Genomic DNA, 21,093 nt, shown 5'->3' with positions numbered 1-21,093 from the left:
TGGTGGCAACAGATACATTGTTACAAGTTTGCATTATTATTAGTGTGCACTGTGACGATTCACTACATGCCATCACTTCTCCCCAAGGGAGAGTCCTTTCCCATGAGGCCAGGAAGGTGAGGCAGCTACCCGGTAGTCCCCTTCGGGGTGGAATAATGCGGTAGGATCTCATGGGTAGGGCCTCACCCACCCACGCCTTTATGAAAACATCAGACGCCCACACACTCTAGCCTCTCCTGCAGCGGTATGGACTTCCGCAGAGGCGTGATTCCTATTACGCCATAAATAAACGAAGAAGGGCTGCCTTTCAGGCAGACACAGCCAACCAGGACGAGACACTGTGAATCCCGGGAAGCACGAAGGAGACACGGATAAGGCCAGGACATAGCTGAGAGCAGTCTGCTACCAGAGTCAAGAGGATAATGGGACTCCATTGCCGGCGACGGCCAGATGGTAACGGGAGGCTGGCAGACGGTGATGCAAGCACAAGAGGCAGTGTCCATACCATCGGTCCAAGCAGGGCCATGCAGGAGATCCACATGGTGAAGGCACTGAGACACAGAGATGCCCACGCAGCACACGCAGCACAAGCAGTAGGAGAGAGACACCAGGAAGAACCGGACGTGCATCCTGTGAGCAGGCAAGGTAACGGCAGAGGCGTGGGGATCGGTAGGGGCTGGAAAGTACATGAGGCAAAAACCCTGTACAGACATAACAAGCAGGACTAGCCTATTTGAGTCAGTACTTGGCAAGCGTGGCAGCCAAGGGGACATAAAGAGAAGGGGAGAGACACAAGGATCAAGGACCCAAACCAAGAGAGTGATGCGAGACATCTTTCTTGTGGCAGCACTTGCCAGGGAAGTGAACCAAGTGGTCCAAACCAAAGAAGAAGAGAATCCCGGGTCGGGAACCCAAACCAAGAGAGTGATACGAGTCATTCCTTGTGGCAGTATTTGGCAGGGAAGTGAACCAAGTGGGCCAAACCAAAGAAGGAGAGGGAATAGTTGGGTAAGTGTCCACCTAATAAGGAGTAGATAAAGGAAAGGGAGCCATCCCTTTGGTTGTAAGAGATTGTTTTAGGACTACCAAGAGAAGGGAGCATTCTCCTGGTAACTTGGACTGGAAGGAAGGTCCAACAGCCGTGGGGCAGGGAGTAATTCTCCCAGCTAATTTGAGACTGAGACGGAATGCCAGGGGAAGGGAGGCATTCTACTAGAATCAGAACAGAAATGCTTTATTCTTTAGTTTATAGGTTAAGGGACAGAAGTAAGGTTTTCTTGACACAGGACAGTGGACACATTTACTTTAAACAGACATCCTGACAGTCACCTTCGGTCTTTAGTTAAGGCAGGGAAATCCCTCTTGTGAATAGGGAAAGATAGGTTTTCTCTTGCTTTATTATCTAATAAACGTCTTTAGCCCCACACATACCACCTTTATTTCAGAGTCCTTCTTTCTGCACCCTTGCAGCACATTCGCATTTAGAATGCACGGCTGGCAACTAAACGTGACTAGTGCCCTAAAATGGCTGTGCCACAAGATTTGCACTTGCTTCTTTAGCCTTATTGTTGCTTGGCCTTCTTCCTGCCTTGCCAGGTTAGGCAATTCCTTATACGGTCATGCACTTGCCTGGGAAGGGTTGCTGCTTTCGCAGCCTAGTGATGCATGTGCGTGGGTGCGTGGGTGTGTGGGTGTGGAGAGTGGGACTCTCTGGTCCGACTCCAGCAACCATGGTGGCAGAAAGTCTAGATGTGGGCCAAATGTGAAACCAGTAGTTTTCCCTGATTGGGCAACTACTGGCTATTTGAATGGTGTTGATCCTTACCATTGCGGGCCTTGGACTTGTTTCCAGCTTGGATTTTGGATAAGAAGCGGACTCCAGCAGCCATTTCTTCAGATCATCGTTGGAGCCAAGAATCCCTCGAAAAAGAACAGCCTGCTCAAGATCCGAAGACTACTCCTGAAGTGGCCCTGCATCCCTTCCTGTATCCTGCCCGGTGAAGCCCTGTGTGAGTACATGATCTGTCCTTCAGCCCTTGGACTAGTGGGGTCAAGGGTAATCGGCCAAAAGTCACCCTCATAATTGCGACAGCCGAAAGGTCAGACTTTTTTTTATTTCTTTTAAAACCCCCCTTACACCACGCATAAATGTGGGGGGTATGTGATATAGTAATATGGGTGGGTTTCAGGGGTCTCCCCGGCACATCTATGTGGTGTAAAGGGGGTTTAATAAAAAGATGTATTTGAAAAGTCAGCATTTTCGACCGTCACAACTATGGGGGTCGCAGTGATAACATAGATCCGGGGCCAAGTAGTCTCAAAGCCTTCTCGAGGATCCTGTCCTTCTGACCCTTCAGACGTGTCCGTGGACTGCCCGGTGGACTGACCACCTCTCTCATGCGCTACTTCGCAAGAAGCATCGCTGTTCCACGTTTAACTTGGGAACTTCGGTGGTCACCAGCATGTGCCAGTACAGGGCCCAGCTTAAACGAGAGCTCCTGGTTATAGTGGGCGAGGATTGCCATAGAGTTAGCTGCTTTGATAGTGGTAGCGGCCATTGAAATTGCATGTTTATCAAAGGCATCCAGCGGTTTGACTTCTTTGTCTGGAGGTAACATACAAGGGGAAGAAGGGCCGGCAAATTGTTTCAGCGCAGCCATTGGGCCGACAGAGAAGGGGTGTTGCTAGGTCTGCAAAAGATCCAGGGTTACGCTAATGTCGGAACTGTTGGGACTCGGGGCTAGCTACCCATTTGGTTGTAGCCCATGAGCTTCTATCCGGGGTTACACCCAAAAGGCCTGGGACTATAACCCCCTCAGTCCCGCCCTTAGCAAAGCCTCTGTGGCAGAGTCCGGGCTGGGCTGTGTGAGGTAGCATTTAGTGGCGGAATCCAGAGCTTTGTATTCCTTCTTGCAGCAATCTTTCTTGGATGGTGCCAAGAAGGGATTCCTCATCACCAGCAGGCTGCCTTCCCAAATATCATCTAGCGCTCTGAGGGCCACCGCAGGTTTCCTGGTAAACTCACACTTTTGAGAAAGGACCCCTCCCCCCCCCCATCTGCTCATCTGGGGGGAGATCAAAGTGCTTCACTGCTGAGACACGAGCAAGTGAAAAGAACCAATGTCATCGGGAGTTCGGTCTCTTGGAGGCAAATCCGCTGACTTTCAGTCTACTGTCTATAGGTCTTCGAACTAGTCAGTTGGTTTTGTGTGTGGAGTGCCTTCAGTAAGATAGGCATGGACCTCTGTGTCGATATCTGTGAGATTGACTGGCAGCGGAGGGACTTGGACCCGGGATTGATGTCCAGATGGTGGCCGAGGAACTGTTATGTATACACATCAGTGACGTGGTTTATAGAACCCTGTCACCACTGAAGTTCGTTTAGAACACGCGCTCTCCGGAGTCAGTTACTGTTGGTCCGACCTCCGCGGGCCTCACATTAAAGCTCCTAAACTATCATCCTGAGTCCTGCCTGCTTTACTACAGGAACTAGGCCTTGTTCCAAAGGAAAATCATGAGGCTCTGAAGGAGGAGGCAAAGACGGAGCATTAACACATTGCTGAAGCTCCAAGACCAGAGTCTGCAGTGTGGACAAGATATCCATGGATATCTCCCTTAATCCGGAAGTGGTAGAGACTTGGACTTGTCTTGTAGGGGCACCGGGTATCTGCTCGGGAACTGCACTGGGAGAGGGTTCCAGCTGAACAGGAACATGCTTTGTAGGTAACCCAGCGGACACAAATGGACCATTTACGGGTGGCATGTTCGTAGGCATCGTCAGTAAAAAATGCCTTCTGGAATGTGCAGGTCAGACTCAGCCTCCTGGAATAACAGTTCTTTAGGGGTTGCCATAGTCTGACGGCAAGTGGCACATAGGGGCCAGTGAGAACCGTGGTTATGCATGAGTCGACCTCGGGAGGAACAACCGCGCTGACAAAGAGTCTCGATCCCCTGCAAACTGTCTCGGAGCCGTAGATGGTGAGACCAAAGTCTTGGTGGCAGATAAGATGCTTGTCGTGGACTGGATGGATTTGGTCGTCGACAAGGTGGTCGTCGATGGAATGGTTTTGGCCGTTGACCATACCTGCCTAACCTTTGGCATTTTTCCGGAGACTCTGGAATTTTAAGCATTTCTCCGGGTCTCCACAAAAATCCCTTGAATCTCAGGAATTTTGAGATTCTTTCCGGGTCCCGTCATATTCTCCACATGATTGGCTGCCGCCGGTAGCCAAGCAGGTGCAGAATATGACGGGACCCGGAAACGGCGCGAAACGTTCGTGCCCACTGCCTGCACGGCGCCACTATAATAATAGTGCTTTTAATCCATGTCATTGGATTGAAAGCACTGTTATTGCGGCGGCAGTGGTGCCACGTTAATTTTACTTACCATAGCACTGAAAATCATTATTTCAATGCTATAGTAAGCAAACTGAAGGCTACAACAACAGAGTTTACCTTGCTGACAGGTGGGCGGGACGTGTGGGCGGAGTCTTGTGTGCCTGTGGGCGGGGCATACATCTCAGGAATTTTGTCTTTCAAATGTAGGCAGGTATGCCGTTGACTGAACAGAGATGGTGCGGTAAAATTATTTGAAGATGGATTTTGTGGGTGGAGCTAAGGGAGACCTGGCTGTGGGCAATATATGACCCAGAATTGCTCTATTAGCGCACTAAAGTGAAACGCAGTTTAAACATTAATGGGTTCACTGCTGTAATTTACGGCGGATTCCCAGCCTGACAACGGGGAATATTCAAGAGAATGGGAATCCATGAAAGATATCAATGCTGCAGAACAGGAGAAACAGGTAAGTAACTTATTCATTCCCTACATGTTGCAAGCTAAGTCTGTATGCTTATTCTCCCTGAATTTTCTTCCCCTTCCCCTTTCCAACTCCCCTTGACGCCATTTCCTTTTCACCCCAGAGACCACGGTCGGGCTCCCACCCTGGGGAGGACCACACGTCATCTTTTCACGGAGAAGGTTCAGTGCTTTAAGAGCACTACTGTGGTGATGAGTGCAGTACAAAACGCTAACGGCATAACGTAAAGCACATCTACATGTACAGACCTCTTTTGCACAGTTCAATGAAAGCTGCTCAATTTGGCAGGCTTAGCCTGTGCTGTGGCGACGAGGCTTGCAGGCAGTGGGACTTCTACAGTCCAGTGCTTTGGCTCGTGTGTGTTCTTTCCGCAGAAAGTATCTTAGGGACGGTGTCGGGCAATAGTTGCGCACTGTTCCATTGAAAGTGAATGGATATGCAGATGTGTTCCTTGCTTTCCTAATACTGACACAGTGAAAAAGTAGGTCAGCAGAATCTCGGCCAGTTATTGCGCAGAGGAGACTGGTGCTGCTCACTCGTGGTATTCTAGCGCCCCTCTGTGGTCCGATTACGTAACTGCACCTGTATCGGCGGCTCTTGCTTGCCTTCCTGCTATACTTTTTCTACAATACATCTTTACAATAACAGAAGCCGTATTACAGAAACTTTCATTTTGCACGTATTAGCACAAGTGCAAACATTGCCGTAGAGCTAAAAACATTCTTTCAATGCATTTTGGCATCTAGGCAAACTTGAGGTAAATCAGATAATTGCCCATTCTTAGAAGCAATGCATAATGTACAGTTTTTACTTTATTTGTACATCTGTTTTGGAAGTATGTTTTCCTTTTCTTCACTCTTTTCCCCCCATTCCATAAACTACACACATGTTTGGCAATACACTGCAAGGACCTCGTCAGAGAATCTTTGCACCTGTGCTAGTGTAATTTTGCACAGTCTAAGCTCTACGGTACACATTTCCCTCGTTAGAATACATTTATTTTGGCAATACACTGCAAGGACCTCGTCAGAGAATCTTTGCACCTGTGCTAGTGTAATTTTGCACAGTCTAAGCTCTACGGTACACATTTCCCTCGTTAGAATACATTTATTTTGGCAATACACTGCAAGGACCTCGTCAGAGAATCTTTGCACCTGTGCTAGTGTAATTTTGCACAGTATAAGCTCTACGGTACACATTTCCCTCGTTAGAATACATTTATTTTGGCAATACACTGCAAGGACCTCGTCAGAGAATCTTTGCACCTGTGCTAGTGTAATTTTGCACAGTATAAGCTCTACGGTACACATTTCCCTCGTTAGAATACATTTATTTTGGCAATACACTGCAAGGACCTCGTCAGAGAATCTTTGCACCTGTGCTAGTGTAATTTTGCACAGTATAAGCTCTACGGTACACATTTCCCTCCTTAGAATACATTTATTTTTTCAGCAGAGCTCATTTTGAAAATGAGCACAGATTGCCTGGAGGGGACAGCTTACATTTGGCAGAGGGCAAAAGGGAGGCACAAACGTAACCCCTGTTTGGCCCTGCCTTCAAAAACAACTTCAATGCCCCAGAGCTTGAATGAAGGCATTAAGACAGGTGTAACACGTTTACGCCTGTCAAATGCACCTTCATTTACACTCTGGTGACTTCCAAATGATGCCCAACGTGTTTTTGTGCCAAGGCCACATTTAACCGACTGCTAATACCCATGCCCTGTTAGCATTCGGGCAAACATTAACCTGTTGCAAAATATTATTGAAAGAATGTGTTTTGCATTGGTTCAAACATTGCCCGACTACTAATACCATTGAAAATTGCATTGCTTTGGTGCAAAGGTTCTTAATGCTCCTCTCCTCGATCTAGTGCTACTGAATGTATCCTGTTGCAAAAGATATGGGACGCATTGGGCCTCATTACGAGTTTGGAGGTAGCCATGACCTTTTTACTCGGGTCCGCATTCGGACTTACCAGGCCATTCCGACCTTGGAGGGCCCGGTAATTCCCTTTGGCGGGACCCGGACCCGGTACGTCCCGATTCCCATTGCGCCCCCCATAGTGCTCAATAGGAATGGGGAGGATGCTAACAGCGGGCCTGTTGTTAGCATCCTGTTCTGCTAGCGGGTCCCGCTATGCACGTCTGGTCTGACCCGGCACAGTTCATTCTGTGGCTGCCACACTTGTAATGAGGCCCATTGTGTTTCTGCAGTCTCAGACGATGTTTATCTAGTGCTTTGAGTACATGGCAATGAATCTCCAACTTGTAAAAGCAGAAAATGAACCCCCAATTCAAAGGTTCAGTAACAGCAGTTTAATGCATTTGCAGAACTGGATCAGTAACAGCAGTTTAATGCATTTGCAGAACTGGATCAGTAACAGCAGTTTAATGCATTTGCAGAACTGGATCAGTAACAGCAGTTTAATGCATTTGCAGAACTGGATCAGTAACAGCAGTTTAATGCATTTGCAGAACTGGATCAGTAACAGCAGTTTAATGCATTTGCAGAACTGGATCAGTAACAGCAGTTTAATGCATTTGCAGAACTGGATCAGTATACAGCAGATTTCCGAGGGGGCACCTTTCCGCTGTCTGTGGTGACAAACTACAATAACCGAAATAGGAAAATGCCCGCGAGTGATGCCTGGAGAAAAGTGAGCACGAGCCCTCGAAAGAAGTCGAACCATTTGTCGCCACCTTCCTGGAACGCGCTTGAGGGAAACGAAGACGGTAAATATGGTTGCTATACTTTCATATGATATGAAAGCCTATTGGGATGCCCAACTCCAGGCCTGGATCCATGTCGGATTTTCAGGATATCCCTCATGAATATTCATGAGATAAATTGGCATACAATGATTCTAAATAAATGCAAATCTTTCCTAGAGCATTATGGCATCAGAGATCTCGATTGTATAATTCCAATATGTCTAAAAGGTTTAATGGGTGTCATTATCAAGGGCCGTGTTTACTAGTGGTCTAAAGAGTTCTGCTGCAGGTCATAACGGCATCAATATTTTGCATGTCACACCATATTGTATTCCCTGCAGCAACTCATGGATCTGAGAACGGTGGATGTTGCATAAAGTGTACTGGAATGAAGGCTCAGCCCATAAACTGCTCCATGGAAATATATGCCTTCACCCACCCTCTACCATTCCCATCCCGCCCAGCCAGAATATTCATTGCTTGCGTATCATAGAGTTTTAGCCCAGAACATCGGTAGAGCTAAAGGTTGCAGAAATACACTGACCCTCCCCCATGCCCCAATTTACTTGTACCTTGCATTTGAGTGGAAAAGGGTTGAAATGAGAGGTGATTATCAGAAATGTTTATTTTCTACTGAATTTAATGGAAACAGAGAAAAAGGTATTCTTCATGTTCCTCTCCTCTGCAGCTTTGAACTCCCTTTTTCCCAAAAAGCTAATACGATGCACTGAAAAGTGTTCTCAGCCTTACCAGACTCAAGATGGATTTTTGTAAAACAGGATTAGTGTTTCTAGACCGTTTCTGTTTTCACATAGTGTACCCTCCGGGATGAAAAGTAGGTGGTGTATCAAGCACCCAGTGACCCTACCACCTCAGGCATCCATGAGCCGCAAAGTGCAACTATAGCGGCTCGGTTTGTTGAGAGACAGGGTCGCAGGAGGTGTTCACAGCATTTCCTGTGTGTCCCGCGCATGATCTGTGATGGGGTCTGTCTGGCATATATCGTATCAATAGAATCATACAGGGATATACAATAGTTGAGACACAGAATAGCCGCAGGACCATGAGCCACTCACAAAATGATGGGAAATGGCAGCTACCTGTACTGTAGCCTCGGTTATCATAGCCATGGGTGATGGGGTGGGCAGGTGCCTTTGGTGAAAGACTGAATGCTGGAGAATAAAAGGAAAATGAGGCAAAGAGGAGGTGTGTGGGGGGTAGGTGTATGGCCAAAAGGTGCAGGTCAGTGCATCGCAGTGAGGTGAGGAGGTGGAGGAGAGCGAGCAGAGAAGAGTTGAGGGCACAGAGACTCAGAAGAGAGTAAAGAGCGTGGCAAGAAAGAAGTGTGACTAATCCATGGATGTCGTCACTTCTCTCCTAGGGCGAGCCCCTTCCCATGGGGCTTCGGAGGTGAGCCGCTACCCGATAGTCCTCCTGGGGGTCATACTCAGCGGGTGGATTTCATATGGAGGGAAGCCCCCAATGGGATGGGTGATGTTCTGAGGGGAACATGGTATCCCCATAGCTCACCTAACCCAAATACACCTTCCTACCCCCCTCCCACCAACATTTTCCCTAGTGTTCCTATTTGTTTTTTCCATACCAGCAATATAAGAAATACTGGGGTGAGGAAGAGTGTACTCCTCAAGGGACATCTATCCATTAATTACTTAGTGAGGGAAAGACCAATTGACTCCCTGGAACACCTCAAGATCAGTACTGGGACGAAAAAGCAGTGTGGAAGCATAGAGAGCACCTATGAGAACGTGGATGAACAGTCTAGTTCCTCTCGAAACCTGATTGGGCAGAGTGCATTAAAAACTACAGAGGTAAACCAGGAAGTAGAGGGAGGCCCTCCCTGGAAGAACTGTGAGTGTGGTGAACACTCTGATCAGCACTGAACCAAAGCAGATACAGGAAAGCTTACCGGACAGGCGAGGGGTTCAGACCTGCTCCGACCTGGAAGGACCATCTGGCGAAGCAGTCCACGAACGTTCAGGCAAGTCAAGCCAAAGGACTGCATGGTCACAGAAAGATGCGCATGCAGAGAACCTGCAAGTGCCGCGGAGACTCCGCAGCATGCTAGAAAAGTGGCAAAGCCTAGAGAAGTCTGAAATGGAGGCCGGTGAATCCTGACACTGACCGGGCTATAACGGTATTGACGCTAAAGGCACCAGGGCTACTGGGGTGGTTGAAAGGGGTACCAGAGGTCCCTGGCAGACGCTGGAGCCACGATACCGGGGCATAAGGGAATCCCCTGTGGGGAAAAGCTAAGACCCCTAGCGAAAAGGAACTGCAGCACCAAGAGGGGAGGGAAAATCGCATGGGTCTGGGACTTGCATCCTTTTATGAAGATCACCCCCAGGCATCTTTATAGTCACAGTACCTGCAGGATAGTGAACCAGGACTACTGCACCAAGTCAAGAGGAATATACATATTTTGGGAGATCATGTGAATTGTGAACTTTTGAAGAGCAAAGCAATCCTGAGCAACGGAGACATTCCCCTGGTAATATTTAACTGTGAATTGTGAACGTCTGAGGTGGGTTTAGGGGAAGGGAGTCATTCCGCTCAGCCATTGTGAAGACAAAAGACCCCTGGAGAAGGAAAAAATACCAACTGACACAAAAAGGAGAGGTAGGAGGATATTTATACTGCTACACCAAACATTCCTCCAAACTAGGGAAACAACCCTTTACAAACATACAAAAAGTTTGGTGAGCAGTGTGTTGTTCAGGTGTTGCATCTATCGAAAACCAAATCAGGTATCGTGCACTACGCATCAAGGGAATTTTATTCTCCACAACGGAATATCGAAACATATAGCCTGGTTAGTACTACTCTGTAGACTTACAGAGAGAAAAAAATCATGTCATAGTATAAAACAGTTTTTATTCAATAATTTATCAATAGATAAAAGAAAAGAATTGTTCTCAAATACAATTCATCATTCATAAACACAATACAATAAAAACATGTAAACAATGCATCACACAACCTCAAACAGATACTATATGAGTTACAGTGGCATAAAAAAGGAACCAATATTGTTCGGGTTCCACCCTACAGAATACAAAAAGGAATCTATAGTTATAAGAAAATATTAGATTAAATAAGCTGAACAGTCTAGGGTCAGCTAATTCGCCCACACTGTGCTCCACGCTAAATTGCACCAAAGTACTCACACTGCATCATACCCAATCAACCCGACATGTTTCATTCCTCATACATATTCACATTCATCTACTAAATTCAAGGGAAATTCATCAGGGGCTCATATTCAAGGACAAACACTATTCACAAGAGAACAATAATGTATATAGGTAAAAAGTTGAAGCAAGACGGCTCAACGGCCGTTGTATTTATGAAGAAAAGGCTAGGCAAAGCCTTCTGACATAGTCCAAGGCTGGTCGCCGATATGCACTGTGATTGTGCTGCTACGGTGCAGGGCCGAGCTGGGTTGATGGATGCAGTAAAATTGTTCTTGTCACCAGCTCCTCACTTACTGAACAGGCCAAAAGAGGATGCTTGCCACCTGAAAACAATCAAAAAATAGGGTGTGGGTAAATCGAAGTCTCAACGTATGGACTTCAGTCCCACCAGAATCTTTAACAACTATGATTCTGTGGAGTATACTTAACTTCATTGAAAGAACTCCAGTCCCTAAACACATCGTGAGCCTAATGCCATTGTCATAGCTGAATCTAATACATAAAAGTCTTCTACCCATAGTTGTAAAAAATACAACAAGACAAAGAGGAACCACCATAGAGACAAGTAAGGGGTGGGGGGGGGTGGGGGGGCGGGAGAAAAACGAAGAAAAGGAGGAACAGGTACTAATCCACATTATTCGAATTAGAATTGGTTTTATATACGAAACCTTCACCGCTCTCTTAATCTAACTCGCCCCCCACATACACTTATACCTTCTAGCTTGAGGTATGATAACAAAACCCAACGGCCCACAAGGGGCAATGCTGTATCTAAGGTTCCTACAACATCATGCTTGCGGGGTATTGGAAAGCATCATGGTAATAAAATCTTGATAATAAATCTTGCAGCACCCACTCCTATGGTCAGGGGAGAATACTACAGTCTCCCGATGTCAACAGAGACCCCCTCAGACCAGGAGCAAACCAGACTCCTACGCGAGTGCCTACCTTCTTAAAATTGGGTTAGATCTCAATTGAACTCATTTCAACGAATATCTCATTGTTGGGTGTAGACAGGCCTATCAGGACTGTTCCCATACAATTAAGAAGGACTGTTGATCAGGTCTAAAAAAGACAGAAATACAAAAACATCATAGACGTCAGTAACCTACCCATAGCAGTATAGTGTGCACAAAGTAGTTTAAAGTCGTTTAAAATAATACCTGTGCAATGTTAAATAGGTCAGTCAAAAAGGGGGGGGGGGGGGGGTTGCACCCAAAGTTATGCTGGATTAGATCGAGTCACTTAAACATCCGCCCGGCATTTAATGACGGTACACAATCCCAAAAGCAGATCATAATTACGGTCGAAGCAACGGGTCCTATATAGAGCAAAGACAAAAAGGCAAAAGGTCTAAATCAGAACCTCGTACTTCATCAACCCAGTAAGGCACAAGATCAATAAGGAATATGTAAATAGATTACAATGCTGTTGTACAATATCAAAAGAACGACGGCTCTCCTCAAGCCGCAACCCCGTCCAGCAATTACCTGTTATTGAGAGTTTGAAATCTCGTGTGGCCGAACGTCCTCGGGACGAGATCATTATACTCCCCTCATTGCGCTGTGGCTCTCGGTACGTATCGGCACTCGAATCCTGAAGGAAGCAGGATGTCCTCTAAAGAGCTTCCCGGAAAAGGTGCTTTTAAATAAATACTGACCAATCGGCAGCATGGGTGTGTGCGCACTCGCCTATCAAGGTCGAGGGCGGGTTAATACTTTGCAGGTGTAAAGTTTTGCTGCTAGGCCTACTAGTGAATGGGATCCCTGGCGAGTTAACGCTTAGCAGGTGTGTAATGTTGTCACTAGGCCTGCTGGTAGATGGAGTCCCTGGCTCGCCAGATCCACCAATAGGCTGATAAGCATAGAGAGCACCTATGAGAACGTGGATGAACAGTCTAGTTCCTCTCGAAACCTGATTGGGCAGAGTGCATTAAAAACTACAGAGGTAAACCAGGAAGTAGAGGGAGGCCCTCCCTGGAAGAACTGTGAGTGTGGTGAACACTCTGATCAGCACTGAACCAAAGCAGATACAGGAAAGCTTACCGGACAGGCGAGGGGTTCAGACCTGCTCCGACCTGGAAGGACCATCTGGCGAAGCAGTCCACGAACGTTCAGGCAAGTCAAGCCAAAGGACTGCATGGTCACAGAAAGATGCGCATGCAGAGAACCTGCAAGTGCCGCGGAGACTCCACAGCATGCTAGAAAAGTGGCAAAGCCTAGAGAAGTCTGAAATGGAGGCCGGTGAATCCTGACACTGACCGGGCTATAACGGTATTGACGCTAAAGGCACCAGGGCTACTGGGGTGGTTGAAAGGGGTACCAGAGGTCCCTGGCAGACGCTGGAGCCACGATACCGGGGCATAAGGGAATCCCCTGTGGGGAAAAGCTAAGACCCCTAGCGAAAAGGAACTGCAGCACCAAGAGGGGAGGGAAAATCGCATGGGTCTGGGACTTGCATCCTTTTATGAAGATCACCCCCAGGCATCTTTATAGTCACAGTACCTGCAGGATAGTGAACCAGGACTACTGCACCAAGTCAAGAGGAATATACATATTTTGGGAGATCATGTGAATTGTGAACTTTTGAAGAGCAAAGCAATCCTGAGCAACGGAGACATTCCCCTGGTAATATTTAACTGTGAATTGTGAACGTCTGAGGTGGGTTTAGGGGAAGGGAGTCATTCCGCTCAGCCATTGTGAAGACAAAAGACCCCTGGAGAAGGAAAAAATACCTCCTGGTGTCTTCCCCAAAGACTGTGTATCGTGAAACCAATCGGAGGAAGGCCTGTGGAAGGGAGTAATTCCCTGGGCACTGAGAGGACATTGAGAACCCAATACCTGAAGAAGGGAGGCTTTCTCCTGGAACCCAGTAGTGAAGCTAACAGGAACCCTTACAGCATCACATGCTGGAACTTTGTTTCCTCAGAAAGGGAGTGAGACCTGAAGAAGGGAGTCATTCTCAAAGACGAAATTCCCCCTACGATTGGAACTGTGGCTCATCGCCCAGAAGACGTCATTCCCCTGGATTAAGAAGATCCACTACCCTCTTCTTATTAGTTATAAGTGTGAGGAATAGAAGTTGGCATTTTGACATGACTGTGGACTCTTTTCATTTACCTGGACATTCTGACTTTACTTTAATAAATTTGTAGGGCGCAACAAGACAAAGACAACATATAACAAAGAAAGCATGAGAAACATGCTAAAGTTTGAGTCTAGGAGATACTAGGGTGAAAAGTTATGCAAACAGATAGGTCTTAAGCTTTCTTTTAAATACGTCAAACGATTCAATGCTGCGTATATCAGACGGTAGGTCATTCCAAGCCTTAGGAGCGATGGCATAGAAGGCAGTGTTAGCGACCTTCACCGTCAGCATCTTGGGATAGCGATAAGATTTTGCTGACTGAATCTCAAAGACCTGACATACGTTTTGTTTACTAAGATTTCACGCAGATAGAGCATCATTTTTTCCCGGAGACACTTCTGAGTGATGGAGAGGATATGAAAAAAAATGCGTGAGTGATTGACTGATTCCTTAGTTCTATAATAGAGGCAGGGAAATCTCTCTTAGAGTTAGGGAGAGAAAGGCTTCCTCTTTGTTTTTTCCTTAATCAAATTCTTTGCCAATCACCATGCCACCATTGTGTCAGACTCGTACTTCGCACCCCTGGAGAAGAGACAAGGAAAGTGAACGGCAATGAGAAGAAAAGGTGAGTGTGCAAAAAAGGTGGTAAAGAGAGAGGGACAGAGGAGGTGGAAATAACGGTAGACATGGACAAGAAAGATCAAGAGAAAGAGTGGGCCAGAGAAGAGTCGAGATGGCAGAAAAGAGAAGGACCTAGCAAGAAGTGGAGAAGGAAAAGAACACAGGATACAGAGGGACTGGAGAACTTGGAGAGAGAAAAGAGAACTAAAGGAGAAAAAAGTCAGAAGAGAGGGACAGCTTTCAATAGCCAGAGGGCCCATCTCAGGTATGCACCTTTGTCACCAGGAGGGCAAGTCAGAACCCATGTGGTCTTAATGTTTGAACCATTGCACAGTACCTGACCTGCATCGAAAATCACCTAAGGATACCAGGCAGAGGTGCCTAGTAGAGAGTCCAGGTGGGCCAACGACAATGCTGAGAACATTGAGAACAACCAAGAATTATTCAACATCAGCCAAGAAAGACCAAACAACAGCCTAAAGAAATATGCTGGGCACTGTAAACCCTAGGGACTGCGAGTGGTGTTGTTCACCAAAGAGCTGGATTCAACTCAGAGGAGCGTGGGTGAGGGACTAAGGTTCACTGACCTTCAGAAATCTGGTATTGTTTGACACCCTAAAACCCATCTCTTGGGACTGTGATGAATCTAGCGATGTCCTCACTTTCCTTAAGGAAGCCTCCCCCTATGTGGCCAGGGGACGGCACCCGCTACCTGGTCCTGACCCTGGGGGCAGCTATAAAAGGAAGACCACCTGGGGGGAGGTACACCTTGGAGAGATGACAGGGCATTGTTGGAGGAGACCACATGCACCCCTTCCCTTTCAGGGATGTTTCCTCGCTCCCCCATGCCTTAATGGCATATTGGCACACTCTTCCCCATCCTTTTGATAGAGCTACTTTGGTTACTCCCCAGACTCCCATTAGGGATAATGTATTGACAACTGGGATGAGGAAGAGGCATGGAGCAGTGGGGATCAATCCCAATGAAGGTCGGTGTCACTTCCTCAACTTTATTCAAGAAATGGTCCCATAACCACGTACACAAGAAAAAACAGAGTAATGAAGATCACTAGTCCCGGAAGCGACCAACGCAGCGGTCTAGTTATTGGAAAAGGTATAATCATGCCGGGAAGTTTAAATACTTCCCGACTACAGTTGACGAGGAGAAGGAGAGGAGAGAGCTGCAGACTCCAATCTGCCTTGCCATCCGTAACAAAGCCCAACACCATGCTGGAGGGAAACGAGCAACGGCAGGTGACCTGAAGGCAAACCCGAATCCGGGAAGGAGAAGCCAAGGTGCAGACCGTTCACCGGTCGAGATAAAAGAGCAGCTGGAACCATGCCCTGAGAAAGGAGGCATGGTGAAGGTGCAGCGATTAACGGGGCTCCTGAGGAGCCAATACGCTGAAGCAGCCAGGAACGAAGGAAAGTTGGAGTCAACCCGTAAGGCCATGGAACACAAGTGGGTTACCGGCATGCCAATGAGGGTATGCTGCTCTGTAGGAGTAACACAAAATGAAAGTAACTTAAGAAAGGGGACACCAGAGACTACTGGTAAACCCAAAGAACACAAGTTGGTTACCGAGTTGTCTAACCAAGTGTGCCGCTTTATAAAAATGCAGCGAGAGACCAACAATAAAGTCATTAAAGAAGTGAGAATATTTGTAGCACCAGTTACGAATGGATTGTTAAGCCCCCACCTTAAAGAGAAAGTATGTGTGATAAAGTCCTGGCAGGAAAGTATACCAGGTGAAGTTAAGTGAAATGTTTGAAGTACAAAGTCCTGGCAGGAGAGTATACAAGGTGAAGACAAATATGGGTGCATATTGTACTGTGTTTCAAGGAAGGATCATGCCCTTGAGAGTATGAACTATTGTGGAAACTGTTGAAAGAAGGATCTCATGTATGGCCATGCACTTGAGCGTGTGAACTGTTGTAAAAGTGTACAAAGAAAAAGAGAGTCCCTAGGAAGAAATATACCCTTAGGATTTTGAAGTGAACAGAAAGCTTTGGGAAGAGAGCGATTTTCCAGAAAGCACCGAATACACCAAGGGGAGAGAGTAATCTACTTGGAAACCTGGTTATTCTTTTTGAACTTGTTGCTTTGGTACAAGGAGTCTGGGGGAGAAGCTATTTCCTGGAACTGTGAACATTGTCCATTTGGAAACCTTTTAGTTGGATTTGAACTTTTGTGTTGAACTTGACCATCTGGGCACTTTAAGAAATAAGAGACAATACCCTTTACACCATGGAGTTATTTTAGAGTGTGAGGGCCAGAAAAGGATTACGGACACAGGACGTACTTTTGTTTTGACATCTTGACACAGGACAGACCCATTCATTTTGGTTGAGGTAAGAAAATTCCTCCTAGATTAGGGATAGTAAGGCATTTTCCAACTCCTATTTGTTTCAATAAAGGTTTGTAGCCACAAACATTTCTCCTCTGTGTCTGTATCTCGTTCCTGGCTCCTCGCAGGACCCTAATCATATCCTAATTTCTGGTGGCTGGTTTGCTGTAGAAATAAATAATGGAAGTGAAGTTAAATTTGTGTTATCCTTCAGCCGTGACATATCTGATTGGCATTGGCTTCTCTTCCCCCTGAATGGGCTTCACTGAAGAGGAACCCTCCCAGCTGGCTACATAACACATCTTAAACTGCATCACTTCAGGTGCTCTATCCTGATAGGATATTTATAGTATTTGGCTTGTGTGCTTGTATGGGAAGCCAAGTGCGCTCTGGGGAATGCCCCGTATTCCGGTATTTAGAGGTTTTGTCACATAGAGGACAGTTTCTCATGCCCCGGAATTTCCCAGTTACTCTTTTTAATAATCTCAGGAGTGACTATGAGGCATCCTTTTCACTGGATGCAATTTTCTAAACCTTTAAAAAGAACTTCAGTGTATTGCATTCTCCCTCAGATTCCTCATCAGATAGATATCCATTCCAGTGTCGGCTGCTCAGAAACTTTTTCAACAGGGGGCGTAGTATGACTTGACTCAATCGTCGCCTCCTCTTGACTCGACCGTGCCACGTCGGTTCTGGGCACAACGGTGGCTGTCATATATACTACGTCTCTACGCCCCGTACCTCAGTTCCTCTTTTCCGTGCCCTCTGCGCTGCTATTCGTAATTTTCTCATGAGAGAGATTTTCAACTTGACAATACGGTCAAATCTCTAAGGTGTCGAACACCGACCCACATTTCATCTGCGTTCAATGTCTCGGTAAAGATCATGATTTCAAAGACTAAGGCTGGTGCCAACAAATTAATGCTAAATCGTTGATGGAGGGATCGGCTAAACTAGTACTCGGGTGGCCTCTGTCAAAGTCCCTGGTTCAGGTCATCGGGGCAAGAGATCAAGGGTCACATGTCTGAAAAGGAGAAAAGTGAGGAAACGTTTGCACTCTCAAAGCCATTCATGCTCCCATACAAAGAAACAATGCCATTGACGCCTGAACCGACTCTGATTCTTTGGAATATCGCGGTACGATCTCCCCGAATCCAGGCGCGTCGAAGGCAGAATGGGAGGCATTCAAGGAGCAAATGCTCCAAATGTTTAGGACAGCAGCAGCAGGTACAACTCTGGTCTCGACGCTGCAGGACCCTACAGCACCAGTTCCGTCTGGAGGTTATGTTGCCAAGGTAGCCAAGTCTGGTCCTATGCCCTGTGAGAAACCTGAAGGCGGCTCACCTGCTAGTCCCCGGAGATCTGTTATCCAGGTGGCCAGGACATGGCCCTCGCTATTGGATCCAGTTCCTGGGGGTGGACCATTCGGGGAGGATCACATGGATGTGGGGGTCTTAGGGGAGTGGAAGTGACGGGTGAGCCCCTTCCTTCTAACCCCTTTTCCCCATCCTATTCCGTAGGATAATTTGAAGCCCTACCCCCCCACCCCTTTCCGACACAAATACTTTTCTACACCGTGAAAGACAACAGACTAACACCAGAGCCGTTTACCTTACATGTCCCAACACAAGGATTAAGCAGAGTCAGGCAATTGACAGTAACAACACACACCTGACTGACGGCCCTCTCATTTCCCCACAGGGATAAAAGACGGAGCACAAGAGCACACTTTGAGCAAGGCCAAATGCAGGAGGAAACAGCTACACCGACCGTCAGTTCAAGTGGAGGAGAAAGGTGGTGAGACCCTGAGAGAAAACAAAAGGAGAACTGCCCTTCAAACCCACAAAGCCTCTGAAAGGTAAATCGTAAGACCGGGCGTATGCTGATAGCCAAAGTGTGAGGAAGCGCTTGCCGCCGTGGTGCCATCATTGACTCCTGAGACAAGAAAACTCTGACAGTTCAGCACAGCCGGTGAGTCGAAGAAGACCGATTGTAAAACCGAACAGTGCTGGGCCCAAGGTTGCAGGCAGCGACCTTGTTTAACAAAGAACTTGTGTAAATGAACTTAAAGAAATCCCAGTAAAAGGTTCTGAAGCAGAGTGGTCAGGTGTCGCGTGGCGCTCATTCGAGGGACTCTAACTGAAGCCTTTTCCGGGTTGTGTTTTTTTTGTTGAAACTACAGAAGTCAAGAGGCCTTAAGAGAGGTCAAATGAGGTGTCAAAGTGGCCCTACGAGAGTTGAGCAAAACCCCTCATACACTCAAAAGTCTTTGACATATTGGAGAAAACTGATCGAACTGTAAAACTAGCAAATGTGAACCTGACAGAGGGATGCCTGCGAATTGTGGTTAAACAGGGATATACCCATGAACATTGTGACGAAAAGTGTGCACACGACAGGGGATTGTCCACAATGAATAGTTGTTCAAAAGGACATTGAGATTGTTTGAATGCTATCATTTTGAGTGAAAGGCCATGGTGAACACGATTGATGGAGGCTAACTTTACAAGAAGGATCTGAGCCCGGTTGAGGGGTATTCAAGGGGTGAAGAGCAATCGTCCAATGTGAAAGATTACGAAAGGAACTTTTTTGTTTGTTTATTGTTTATGGTACAGCAGGTCTTGTAAGGCAAGATACTTTGCAGGAAAGAGACTTGGCCCTAGAAGGTCCTGGCATTGTTCAAAGGAACTTTAACCTTGTGCTGGCGAGGTCAGGAGTGTGCTGGGCTCAAAGGTTCTGCCTTGTCCTGTGCTAAAAATGGGGGGAAGGGAGACGCCAGCCCTACCATCCTAACTTATCATTTGGTGAATACTTCTTTCTTTTCTTGTGAACATTATCCCACACTACCTTGTAATTTAGTTGTAAGGATTGGCAATAGTTTTTCTTTTTAGTATAGGCTCTTTTTATTTGACAAGACCCCACTAGGACTGCCTTATTATTATTTGATGGTCGTAGCTTGCTCCCATCTTAGATTTAGGTTTAGATTAGGCATTTTTCTCACCCATTATACAGTTCAATAAACACCCTTGAACTGTGATCACTTGTGTCTGTCTTTACTAGTGAGCCGGATGGATCCCCCAGCCAGCCCATAGGACTTGGGGTCTCAAAACAGCCCTTTAAGAGGAGCAGCAGCACCCTCGAGATAAATGGGGGTGCAGATTCATACTCTTGCACCAAATAATAATGACAACTCAATAGTTTGGCAACGGGAGTCCGTTTAATGACAAGTACAAAAAACGGGGAGTTCAATGAACATCAGCTTCCGCTCGATCTTCCTTCTCGCTTAAACTCCAATTAATTTCAGAAAAAACATGATATTTATACCAAAAATTCGTCATCGCTGACATGTAATTCTTAAAACTTAGCATGCAACTTGATTGGTTATAGGAAGGTAACTTTAATATAGGTACTATATCTGTATATGGTAACAGGGAGAGGGGATTGGATAAACAATGTCAGGTGAGGCAACTAAGCCCTTCCTACAAAATGGCTTCTGTAAACGTCACTAAAAGTACAACGTCTCATTGGTTCTACTAATTATAGGACCCTAGATTACGCGGTCCACTATGATTAGGTTGGCATCAACCCCACTCATACTTTTCCACTTGTGCTTAGCAGCATGCAGAATAGCCAGCCAAGTGCAGGTAGTTGGTCTGCACCTCAACTTTCATTCAATTATGTTACAATCAATCATCACCTCAGTGGTAATGTGTCAATTATTTCCTTGTAGTTTGGCCTTGATTCTGCTTCTTGGTCTCGAACGTTAAGGAGTGTGGGTATGGCAAGGGTCCGAGAGTAGGTGTGAAAGTCTCATCCCTTCCTGTCTGCCTGGTCACGTGATTCAGACACCTTGAAATCGGCCTCCTCATACAATTTTGTGTATTTGATTTAATTCTGCCAGTCGTCTACCATCTTTGGCTTATCTTGACCTTTCTGAACAGAATACTCTGCTCTTTTTTCTCTTTAATTGTATCCACTGTTCGCCTATTCCAGCTGATACGACCTTGGCTTCTTGGCATGGTTACCTTCAGCTGAGTTTCTCTCCGTCTTAATTCTCGATTTGTTTTCTGCAGCACTCTCCTCTTGAGATGTTTAGTAACCTCTGTTCAATTCTCCTCATGTGCGTAGTGGAAGTATACTTATACAAAGTGCCTTTTGAGGTAGATATATGTACAGATGGTGCTTGCCGCAATCTAATTACTACTAAGTGTAAGCAAGCTTCACAATTTCTTTGCTTCTTGCGGTTACTTTGCATATGTACACGTTTAAACTGGCTGAATATCTTCATTGTGC

At 46.4% G+C, this 21,093-nt stretch overlaps 1 protein-coding gene across 1 annotated transcript in view; it reads left to right on the top strand.

Annotated features, from left to right (window-relative positions):
* The window catches only part of CTTNBP2 (cortactin binding protein 2), a 592,842-nt gene that overhangs the window by 492,853 nt on the left and 78,896 nt on the right, over positions 1-21,093 (top strand). Inside the window, exon 19 of the mRNA XM_069627945.1 lies at positions 7,368-7,553. Coding sequence (XP_069484046.1) covers positions 7,368-7,553 — 186 coding nt within the window. The remainder of the gene's footprint in view (positions 1-7,367; positions 7,554-21,093) is intronic.

This window comes from Ambystoma mexicanum, chromosome 12, assembly GCF_040938575.1.
Source record: "Ambystoma mexicanum isolate Mex_15411 chromosome 12, UKY_AmexF1_1, whole genome shotgun sequence".
NCBI lineage: Eukaryota > Metazoa > Chordata > Amphibia > Caudata > Ambystomatidae > Ambystoma > Ambystoma mexicanum.
Note: the sequence above shows the minus strand (reverse complement) of the source record. Positions and strands in the feature narration are given on the sequence as shown.